Consider the following 12,808-nt stretch of genomic DNA (forward strand, 5'->3'; position numbering starts at 1 on the left):
GTGTGTGTGTGTGTGTTTGTGTGTGGGTGTGTGTGTGTGCGCGCGAGATGGGTTCATATTTTCAAGTATCATCACATTTCTTCTTTCTGGACAAAAAGCAGTTTCCTCGATTATTCACGCCTCATATGGTAACATACATAGCTTCTTTAGTCCCTGTCACGGCTAGTGCCATAATCATTCTCTTTAATACATTCGTTAATTTCATGTTTTCCATATTTCCTGTAAATCGTTTAAATTCATTCAAGCATCAGTGTTCATACTGTATCAGTCTCATATCTACCACTAGCCTGAGTACCAACACCACTGCACCTATCTCATATCTATCACTAGCCTGACCAGCAACACTACTGGATCTATCTCTCTCATATCTACCACTCAGTTGCTATAGCTAGCAGATCGCAGCCACTAAAACAATAACTTTTACCAATGACACTACAACTTCAACAACGGCAGCTCCTATCATCTACATGACCAGTATCTTCTTTCACATATCCTCATAAAATCCCAATGACCGACTGACTCACCATGTAACCGTCATAGGTCCAGGAACCAAACTTCATGAAGCAGGTCTGTTGATCGAAGGGGAAGAACTCAACATCGATCTCACATGAAGACTTGTAGATGGCTGGCGGTTTCCAGGTGACTCGACCGTCATAGTGCAACACAGCTTTCGTCATGATGGTTACCTCGTAGTTCCCGTCGGCACTGCCAAAAAGAACGAACATATGTAAGGTAAGTATGTGGGGAGAACTTACCTAGTTGTCACACAACATGGAGAACATACGTAAAAGGTTTTAAGTGGAAAGAAGATATCCAGATATCAGGGAAGTGGAGAGAACATAGCTAGATGGTAGGTAACTGGGGAGAACATGGCAAGATGTTACGAAAGTGGGGAGAACATAGCTAGCTGTTAGGAAAGTGGGGAGAACACAGTTAGATGTTAGGAAAGCGGGGAGAACATAGCCAGATATAAGGAAAGTGAGGAGAACGTAGCTAGATGTTAGGAAAGTGGGGAGAACAAAGCTAGATGTTAGAATAGTGGGTAGAACATAGCTAGATGTTAGAAAAGTGGGGAGAACATAGCTAGATGTTAGAAAAGTGGGGAGAACATTGCTAGATGTTAGAACAGTAGGGAGAACACAGCTAGATGTTAGAACAGTAAGGAGAACATAGCTAGATGTTAGAAAATTTAGAACATAGCTATATGTTAGAAAAGTGGGGAGAACATAGATGTATATTAGAAAATAGTTAGAACATAGCTAGAAGATGGGACAGGCATAACTGGATGCTAAAACATGCTCACAACACTGGAAGAACATGACTGATTTTGATATCAGAAAATTTAGCCACGCCATGGAAGTGAAGGAAAAGAGGGCAAGAAAGTTTTGACAGTAAAGAAGTCATTGCTAGATCTCGAGCAAGAAGAGAGAGAGAGAGAGAGAGAGAGAGAGAGAGAGAGAGAGAGAGAGAGAGAGAGAGAGAGAGAGAGAGAGAGAGCAGGTTTCTAACCTGGAAGAAAACTTATTGGATGTTGGGCGCGAGATTTCTATAAGTACTGTCGATAGGCAGGAAACGGAATGTTACTGAAATGACACATCATGGAAAAGGACATGCGAAAGCTTATAGATAAGAGTAGATTGCTTTAACTAGCAAACCGGTGTTGGAAGAGTGGGACAGATTATGTTTTGGATGTATAGAAAATGGTGAGCCGCGAAAGGCGATGATTATGGTTGGGTAGGATATGGCATGTAGTTAGTCGAGTGCATGATGTATCAATCTTGGAAGGCAACCGGGACCTGGACATGAAGAAGGGTGAAAGGAGTGCATGGGGTGGAACGAATTGGAACGATATGGTATACTGGGAACGACGGGCTGTCAGTGGACTGAACCAGGGCATGTATTGCGTCCCGAGTAAACTACGGAAAGGTGTGTGGGGCGTGGATGTGGACAGGGAGCTGTGGTTTCGGTGAATCACACGACATAACAGCTAGAGAATAGATGTGAGCGGATGTGGCCTTTCTTCGTCTGTTATTGGCGCTATCTCGCTAATGCGAGAAGCGACGATCAAGTATCAATATATATATATATATATATATATATATATATATATATATATATATATATATATATATATATATATATATATATTTTTTTTTTTTTCTTTCTTTTAAACTATTCGCCATTTCCCGCGTTAGCGAGGTAGCGTTAAGAACAGAGGACTGGGCCTTTTTTGGAATATCCTCACCTGGCCCCCTCTGTTCCTTCTTTTGGAAAATCAAAAAAAAAACGAGAGGGGAGGATTTCCAGCCCCCCGCTCCCTCCCCCTTTAGTCGCCTTCTACGACACGCAGGGAATACGTGGGAAGTATTCTTAATCCCCTATCCCCAGGGATAATATATATATATATATATATATATATATATATATATATATATATATATATATTATCCCTGGGGATAGGGGATTAAGAATACTTCCCACGTATTCCCTGCGTGTCGTAGAAGGCGACTAAAGGGGGAGGGAGCGGGGGGCTGGAAATCCTCCCCTCTCGTTTTTTTTTTTTTTTTTTTTTTTTTTCAAAATAAGGAACAGAGAATTGGGCCAGGTGAGGGTATTCCCTCAAAGGCCCAGTCCTCTGTTCTTAACGCTACCTCGCTAATGCGGGAAATGGCGAATAGTTTGAAAGAAAAAGATATATATATATATATATATATATATATATATATATATATATATATATATATATATATATATATATATATATATATATATATTTTTTTTTTTTATACTAATCACCATTTCCCGCGTCAGCAAGGTAGCGTTAAGAACAGAGGACTGAGCCCTTGAGGGAATATCCTCACTTGGCCCCCTCCTCTGTTCCTTCACTAGGAAAACTAAAAACGAGAGGGGAGGATTTCCAGCCCCCCGCTCCCTTCCCTTTTAGTCGCCTTCTACGACACGCAGGGAATACGTGAGAAGTATTCTTTCTCCCCTATCCCCAGGGATATATATATATATATATATATATATATATATATATATATATATATATATATATATATATATACGCATGGATGTGCTGGAAATGAGATGTTTGAGGACAATGTGTGGTGTGAGGTGGTTTGATCGAGTAAGTAACGTAAGGGTAAGAGAGATGTGTGGAAATAAAAAGAGCGTGGTTGAGAGAGCAGAAGAGGGTGTTTTGAAATGGTTTGGGCACATGGAGAGAATGAGTGAGGAAAGATTGACCAAGAGGATATATGTGTCGGAGGTGGAGGGAACGAGGAGAAGTGGAAGACCAAATTGGAGGTGGAAAGATGGAGTGAAAAAGATTTTGTGTGATCGGGGCCTGAACATGCAGGAGGGTGAAAGGAGGGCAAGGAATAGAGTGAATTGGATCGATGTGGTATACCGGGGTTGACGTGCTGTCAGTGGATTGAATCAGGGCATGTGAAGCGTCTGGGGTAAACCATGGAAAGCTGTGTAGGTATGTATATTTGCGTGTGTGGACGTATGTATATACATGTGTATGGGGGTGGGTTGGGCCATTTCTTTCGTCTGTTTCCTTGCGCTACCTCGCAAACGCGGGAGACAAAATATATATATATATATATATATATATATATATATATATATATATATATATATATATATATATATATATATATATAATCCCTGGGGATAGGGGAGAAACAATACTTCCCACGTATTACCTGCGTGTCGTAGAAAGCGACTAAAAGGGAAGGGAGCAGGGGGCTGGAAATCCTCCCCTCTAGTTCTTGTTTTTTTTTAATTTTGCAAAAGAAGGAACAGAGAAGGAGGCCAGGTGGGGATATTCCCTCGAAGACCCAGTCTTCTGTTCTTAACGCTACCTCGCTAACGCGAGAAATGGCGAATAGTATGAAAGAAATATATATATATATATATATATATATATATATATATATATATATATATATATATATATATATATATATATTCCTATGAGTCCACGGGGAAAATGAAACACGATAAGTTCCTAAGTGCACTTTCGTGTAATCACATCGTCAGGGGAGACACAAGAGAGAAATATAAGTCAGTTGATACACATCGAAGAGACGAAGCTAGGACGCCATTTGGTAAACATGCGATTGTCCACGACATACAACGAACGTTCATAAACTTCATTTTACAAATTTTATCAACAATAAAGTTATCTAATGTGTGTAGACCATCACTAATATTAAGATTATAATGCTTTGTGTATTTAATAATAGAAATTCAATGATTTTTTCGTGGTAATAGAGTTAGAGTTAAAAATTGAGATGGCATTACTCCAGTCAACACAATGATCATAGTTTTTAACGTGCTTAAACAAGGCATTTGATTCTTGTCACGTTCTTATACTATATTCATGTTGCTTAAGTCTAACAGAAAGATCCTTACCACTCTGCCCAATATGAACTTTATCACAATTTCCACATGGCACTTTATAGATGCATCCAAGAGAATTTTCTGGGAAATTCCTGATTAAGATATTCTTTATAGTATTATTGTTGCGAAAGGCAACATTTACATTAAAGACTTTAAGCAACATGGGGAGTAAAGTGAAATTATCATTAAAAGGGTGAACTAAAAGATTCTTGGTTTCAATGGGAGGTTTGGGCTCAACTCTACGAAATGATTTCTTTGCTAACTTAAGGGATTTATCAATGAAAGATCTAGGGTACTTTAACTTTGATCCAATAGAATATACCTTATCAAACTCATCATCAATAAACTCTGGACTGCAATTACGTAATGCCCTAAGGAACATAGATTGAAATGATGATAATTTAACTCTCATGTTGAGATGAGTAATAATGGATATATGAGCATACATTGGTAGGTTTTCTGTATATGCTAAACTTAGACTTGTTTCCTTGCCTATGGATTATGCAAACTAAAAATGGTGACATACCACGATTTTCATTTTCTACAGTAAATTTTATGGAAGGCACTAAATTGTTAAGTAAGGGAAGAAATATTTGTAAATTTTCATTTGTTGGCCAAACACAAACATCATCATCTACACACCTAAACCAAATTGCATTAGAAGTTAAGATATCCTTTGGTAATTTGTTTAAAAAAATTCCATATAAAGATTACTTGGTACAGGTGAAAGAGGGTTACCCATTGCCATCCCAAATTTTTGAGCATAATAATCTCCAGTGAATTGAAATACACAGTCTTTAATACATAATTTTATCAGTTCAATGAAAACAGACTTTGAAACAGGTAAATGATTATCATCCAAGGCATCAAATAAATATTCTAAAAGGTCATCAACAGGAACTTTAGTGAAAAGTGAGGGAACATTAAAGCTAACTAGTTTGAAATCAAAATTAACATTGATATTGTTTAGCTTGACAAACTGGCATACACTAAACCCTTACAGATATTAAATTCATCATTACTTAAATTAGTATTTCTCGAAATTACAAAAAGACTTTGTGACATCAGCATAGCTGGCTTCCTTGTTAGAGCAGACAAAACTTAAACCATAACCTAATTTAGTCTATGCCAGTTTGTCAAAACCAGTGGAGCCTAATTGCCCTAAAAGATTTATAAGAGCTATTAACACCTTAAAAAAAACAAAAAACAAGTATATACATATTACTGAAGCAGATAAGGCTAACACTGTTGTGATTTTAGACAAAGTAACTTTCTTTTATTTTTCTTTGTCGCTGTCTCCCGCGTTAGCGAGGTAGCGCAAGGAAACACACGAAAGAATGGCCCAACCCACCCACATACAAATGTATATACATAAACGTCCACACACGCAAATATACATTACTATACATCTCAACGTATAACAAAAGTAACTATTTATCTAAAATGAATGATTTTTTAAATGATGACACAACATATTCTAAACTTAGTAAAATTCCCTTAGAAGCAGTCAATTCCCATTTCAATAAAGAAATGAAGCTGTTGTTGAAAGGTAACATTTCTCTTATCAAAAGTTTGTCATCTTTGTCCCCTTCATTGCCATATATGTATGGACTTATTAAAACACAAACAGAATTTTCCAGCAAGACCTATAGTGAGTTCAGTAGGCTGCATCACATATAAAATGTCAAAATTGTTAGTTTCTTTATTAAGCCCTTTTGTGGGTAAGGTATCAAATTCTAATATCATGAAAAATGTAGATTTAGTCTACAAGCTAAACAATATCTATGTTCTGATTTCAAACTAGTTAGCTTTGATGTTTCCTCACTTTTCACTAAAGTTCCAGTTGATACCTTTTAGAATATCTATTTGATGTCTTGGATGATATTCATTTACCTGTTTCAAAGTCTGTTTTCCATGAACTGATAAAATTGTGTATAAAAGACTGTGTATTTCAATTCAATGGAGATTATTATGCTCAAAAATTTGGTATGGCAATGGGTAACCCTCTTTCACCTGTACTAAGTAATCTTTATATGGAATTTTTTTAAACAAAACTACTTAAAGATATCTTACCTTCTGATGCAATTTGGTTTAGGTATGTAGATGATGTTCTTTGTGTTTGGCCAACAAATGAAAATTTAAAAATATTTCTCCCCTTACTCAACAATTTAGTACCTTCCATCAAATTTACTGTAGAAAATGAAAATAATGGTATTTATTTTATTTTGTATTCTTATTATTTTGCTTTGCCGCTGTCTCACGCGTTAGCGATGTAGCGCAAGGAAACAGACGAAAGAATGGCCCAACCCACCCACATACACATGTATGTACATACACGTCCATACACGCAAATATACATACCTATACATCTCAACGTAAACATATATATACACACACAGACATATACATATATACACATGTACATAATTCATACTGTCTGCCTTTATTCATTCCCATCGCCACCTCGCCACACATGAAATAACAACCCCCTCCCCCCTCATGTGTGCGAGGTAGCGCTAGGAAAAGACAACAAAGGCCCCATTCGTTCATACTCAGTCTCTAGCTGTCATGTGATAATGCACCGAAACCACAACTCCCAAAATAATGGTACGTTACCATTTTTAGACTGCATGATCCATAGGTAAGGAAACAAGTTTAAGTTTAGCATATACAGAAAACCTACCAATGTATGCTCATACATCCATTATTACCCATCTCAACATGACAGAGTTAAATTATCATCATTTCAATCTATGTTCCTTAGGGCATTACGTATTTGCAATCCAGAGTTTATTGATGATGAGTTTGAGAAGATATATTCTATTGGATCCAAGTTAAAGTACCCTAGATCTTTCATTGATAAATCCCTTAAGTTAGCAAAGAAATCATTTTGTAGAGTTGAGCCCAAACATCCCATTGACACCAAGAATCTTTTAGTTCTCCCTTTTGATAATAATTTCACTTTACTTCCCATGTTGCTTAAATTCTTTAATGTAAATATTGCCTTCAGCAACAATTGTACTAAAAAGAATACCTTAATCAGGAATTCACCAGAAAATTCTCTTGGATGCATCTATAAGTGCCATGTCGAAATTGATGAATTTTATGTTGGAAGAGTGGTAAGGATCTTTCTGTTAGACTTGAGCAACATAAATATAGCATAAGGACGGGACAAAAACCACATGCATTGTTTAATCAAGTTAAAAACTATGATCATTGTATTGACTGGTGTAATGCCATCTCAGTTATTAACTCTAACTCTATCACCACGAGAAATATCATTGAATCTTCTATCATCAAATACGCAAAGAATTATGATAATATTAGTAATGGTCTATACAAATTAGATAACTTTATTGTTGATAAAATTTGTAAAATGATAAGTTTATGAACGCTCGTTGTATGTCGTGGACAATCGCATGTTTACCAAATGGCGTCCTAGCTTCGTGTTTTCGATGTATATCAACTGACTTATATTTCTCTCTTGTGTCTCCCCTGATGATGTGATTATTACACGAAAGTGCACTTGGGAACTTATCGTGTTTCATTTTCTCTGTGGACTCAGGAATATCTTTATCAAGCGCAAAATCGTGATCCTTTCCAACACACACACACACACACACACACACACACACACACACATATATATATATATATATATATATATATATATATATATATATATATATATATATATATATATACATATATATATATATATACATTAGGGTACGAATGGGTTGAGAGCAAAGCCATGTTGAAGATGCTACAAGTATATGGTGTGGAAGGAAAGCTACAAGATGGTGTGAAGAGTATTTCTCGAGAGAGTAATTCGTGTGTGGGGGTAGCAACGGAGACGAGTGAATAGTCCAAGCTGAGAGAGGAAGTACTTCGAGGGTGACGTCACCATGGTTGTTTCGTATTTTCATGGATGGGGGTGGCAAGGAAGGTAAATTACAGGATCGAGGAAAAAAGCAGGTCTACAGTTTGCTAGTCGTGGAGGGCTGGAAAGTGAATCAGTTGCTATTTAGAATACACTGCCCTGGTGTAACAGAACAGAGAAAAAGTGTTCATCTTCCTTAGCGTTTCACAAATGCTCTTGCAGTGAGCTAAAAATCGTGTCTGCATATATTTCCTAGGCACGAATCCATGTTGGCCTTCATCTCTCCAGTTGATGATCAAATGCTCCAGCACTGTGTTCCGTTATCGCGTCTTCGGAGCCTTCTGTCACATGTAATGTCAAGCTAACGTGGGCATACTGGTTTGTTGTTACTTTCCCTTAGTACAGTGGTCTTACATATTCCATTTTGAGAATGTTTGCAATGCTGCTTTCATCTTGGCTTCGTCTTATCAATAGCATCATCAGTTTTCCTACATTTAACTGCGTCTTTCTTTGCAAGAAGCATGTAGCATCTCTCTCAGACTTTGATATCCCTGAAACTAATAATCTGTATTATCTCATCACCGGAAAATATACAAATGGACTTTCTCACCGACGGAAATTAATATGTAGTTTCAATTATCTTATAGGAACCATTTCTTCTTGTAAAAATTTTCTCCGTTCTAACATGTCAGTTGCTTAACAGTACGGCAATGAAATGGAGACTTGTATGTTCCAAGTATTTTTCGTTAATGGCTAGTGTGGTTTAGCGGTGTGCGGTTCTGAGTTCTTTCTTGTCTTCTGCTAAACCTTGGAGGTACTAACGAAAGGCTTTAAGCCTCCAAGGTTAGCTGTCAAATAAAGATATCTATCTTAAAGCATCTGATACAGATGTCTTATTATCACTAGAATCTGCTGGTGGTGTCAGATGAAAATGCTCAGTGTATGTTAAAATCATTTTATAAAATGTAACGCAAGTTTTACTTAGTCCTATTGTACATCCAGCAGACATCTTCCATACCTAAAACAATTATTGTGGAAGTGAAAGCATATCAAGAACTAGTCGTAACATTTGAGTCATGGTCTCTTTGTGTTAGTATGAACTCAACGCTTTTTCTAATTGTTAAAGAACGAAGAACAAGACTTACGGTATCAAGAGAAATCTTAACTCCAGTATCTTAGAACCGTCATAATACTTTCGTGTCCAGAAACTTAGCCAACTGAACTGTGATCAAAGCGTTACGCTTATGGTGAGGACTTTCGAGTTCAGTATGATCTGATTCTCTGTCCGATAACGCTTCAGTTTAAATCAATAGTTCATGGTTGAATGTTCATGCCGCAGCAAAGGAGTTGGCCGCCTTCTAGTGCCTTTGCTTGCTCTTCAGGTAAATATTTGCTATCTTTTCTTTTTTTTTTTTTTTTTGCCTGAAATACCATTCTTATATCAAACAAGCAGGACCTCATGTACTTCATTAACTGGAGTTAACTTTCCTTGTGTAAGGATGACATCAGTTCTTTTTTTATTGCTAAAAGTGCCTCAAAAAACTAAATATAGAACATTACCACCGAGAAATGGTTAGCTGATGAGCAGCCTACGTAATGTTTGCATAAATGCCTGTCACTGAGTTCAGGACGAGTGTCTCACCGGTGTAAGTCTAGTAAACTTATTTAGAATTATCCCCCCAGTCACTAACTTCATTATGCTATGGACAGCCTGTAAGTGTTATAATGTGTGAAGTATATCACGACGCTCTTGTTTGTCCTCTGTTGCATAACCATTTCATTTCTTTTTGTACTGAAAAAAATTGTATTGTTACCCAAGTAAAAAGTCCGAGTTGATATGATTTAACGCATCTCCCTCTTCCCCTAACTTATGAGATTTTTCATACAAATTAGCAAAAAAGTCAAAGTATACTAACGAAAAGTAAACGACCAGAATGTATTGAAATCTTAGTTATCGGAAAAAAATAAGAAAAGTAAGAAGAAAACAGAGTATCACTTAGGAAAATTAGGAAACACGTAACAGAAGATCCATCAGCTCAACCTTCCCTCCCGCGTGAGCCCCAACCAAGTCCGGGATCAGGGATTCAAATCCCTATTTATGGTGGAAGTATTTATTCTGGAAGGCAGGAGGGACGGTAGCTGCCCTGCATAAGACCCGGTTCAAAGGGTTTATTACCAAAACACTTACAATTTCGCTATATACACTACATGTATAAAATGAACGCATTTATGCTCACAACGCAGAGCAAAATAAAGGATCTAAGTGTTTTACTTGAGTCGTGAAAGGATTTGGTAGTCTCTCTCTCTCTCTCTCTCTCTCTCTCTCTCTCTTATTCACACACGAGACAAACCCCTTCAATTTTTCTTCGAGATATTGTAGAAGCGGAAAATAAAAAGGAAGTGATAAATGGCAAACGTCATACCTCTATGTAAGAAAGGACACCGGGAAGAAGCACTGAACTGCAGACCAGTATCCCTAGAGGATGTGATCTGCAAGGTTGTGGAAATATATTTCTTTTTACGTTAGATGAGGCCCCAATCAAAGTCATCACATTAACGCTATATATATATATATATATATATATATATATATATATATATATATATATATATATATATATATATGACCAACCCCTAAGGGTGAATGAACAGCTGGGTTGACTGTGAACCGACTGCCACAACCAGGAATCGAATCTGTGTGCTCGACCCTTGACGGCCCGTGAATGAGTCGCGGTCAGGAACACTAACCTCTACCCCAAGGGAGTCTGTGACGCAATTTAAGAAAAAAGGACATAAAAACGCTTTCTTTTTACCCTTTGCCTTGCTGATGATGTGTCCTTTGCTTCCTTCTACTAAGTTAATCATCTATTCAGTGAAATATTCTACTTCTTATTCCTGCCCGTAGCCACCGAGCCTCCGATAGGGTACAGCATCACAAGCCTTCCAACTCATCCATTTCTGGACCGTTTCTTTCCTCTGTATCGTCATCGGTGCCTTTGCCCACAAAATGGTACACGTACAACAGTGAATTTGTCGCTCTTACGGGGAAAATCAGAATCATTGTAAAGGAGTAGAGGATCGCATCCCGGGGCAAATGTGTGACTGTATATAGCGACCAGTGGCAGCCCATTGGATGACGAGGTTGAGACCGGTCCTGTACGATGTCTTCGTAACAGAAGGGTAACCAACAACTAGTGGTTGTTGTGGCAGTATGATGGTTCTTCTAGGTGTGATCCGTCTTCTCCTCTTAAGTACTCATTTCTATTTCTTCTCTCTCCTCCTGAAGGTTTGTCTCACCTCGTCTTCCTCCTCGTTTTCCCTACTGTACCCAACCGTTGCTGTGAGGAGTTTAGTGCTTATACAAAAGCCACAGTTACCAGAAATCTTTACGCACACCCAAGTTCCAGCCGCACTGGATTTTGGAGACTTTAATAGAGACAATTTTTGTTTCTGCTACAGTGCAGCTTCTTTCTCCCGGAGTCATTGCTGTTCCTCACCCAACTCAGTTGGAAATATAGTTGTACAATGAACAGCTAGATAATGTTTCAGGGGAACTGTACAGTCATTTAGCAAGCAGGAGGGAGTCTCGGTAATGTCCCGGCTAAAGTGTCGCTTTAAGAAATCATTAAGAAACGGAATCTCCTCCATGTTCTTCGTCAAGCAACACAAAAGCCAACAAAAGACATCTGTGGAGCTCAATAACTAATCTAAACCAAGCCAAGCGAACGTAGCATGCAGCAGTACATCACTGTTACTGTTGGTGCCTTCAGGACAAAAAAGGCAGAATTGCTAGTCTGCCATACTACCACAATGGCCACATACTTGATCCACCACAACACTGCCATTATCTCTACCACAGCCATCGCCAAAGGCCACTAACTCTGCTAACAATGCCGTCATAAGGCCATCAACACTATCATTGATATTACAGGACACTAATAAAGCTATCAGCGCCACTAACCCTGCCAACAGCGTTGTTGTCACACGAGCTATTATAACCGCCATCAGCAGCATCATAGAGCCCCTAAAAGAGCCATTAGCAGCACCGCAGGACCAATAACAGTACCAACAGTGGTATAAAGGACCATTTGCTACTAACAGTGCCGTCACAGGCAAGAAACTTTGCCAATATTGCCGCCAGAGAGCTGCTAACATTGCCACCATTGGCATCACAGTAGCTGCCTCCGGTGCCGTCAAATTCACTTCCACCCGCAGCACCACACAACCAACAATAACAAGGCCTGGTAGGGGTGACTAGCGACGTGTCTAGCGGCTGTACCAGAACGTTGTGGAGGAGAGTGCACTGGTTGTAATAAGGCGTGGTAGGGGTAGATGTAGTGACTAGGAAGACCTGGTGAGGGATGAGTTTGTAAATCAGAACAAGGCATGATAGGGCGAATACAGCAGCCTTAGAGGGCGTATGATGGGAGGGCGAAATGGCCGCGTCAAGGCGTGGCAAGGGTATGCGATGTACTAGGGATACCAGGGACTCGAAGGACGCCTGTATCAAGG

At 38.4% G+C, this 12,808-nt stretch overlaps 1 protein-coding gene across 2 annotated transcripts in view; it reads right to left on the reverse strand.

The window, feature by feature from the left end:
- Nucleotides 1-12,808, reverse strand: part of LOC139747994 (acetylcholine receptor subunit alpha-like 1) — a 420,788-nt gene that overhangs the window by 37,668 nt on the left and 370,312 nt on the right. For both annotated transcript variants that reach the window (XM_071660530.1, XM_071660531.1), the window contains exon 4: nucleotides 525-705. In XM_071660530.1, coding sequence (XP_071516631.1) covers nucleotides 525-705 — 181 coding nt within the window. The remainder of the gene's footprint in view (nucleotides 1-524; nucleotides 706-12,808) is intronic.

This window comes from Panulirus ornatus, chromosome 71, assembly GCF_036320965.1.
Source record: "Panulirus ornatus isolate Po-2019 chromosome 71, ASM3632096v1, whole genome shotgun sequence".
NCBI classification, from domain to species: Eukaryota; Metazoa; Arthropoda; class Malacostraca; order Decapoda; family Palinuridae; genus Panulirus; species Panulirus ornatus.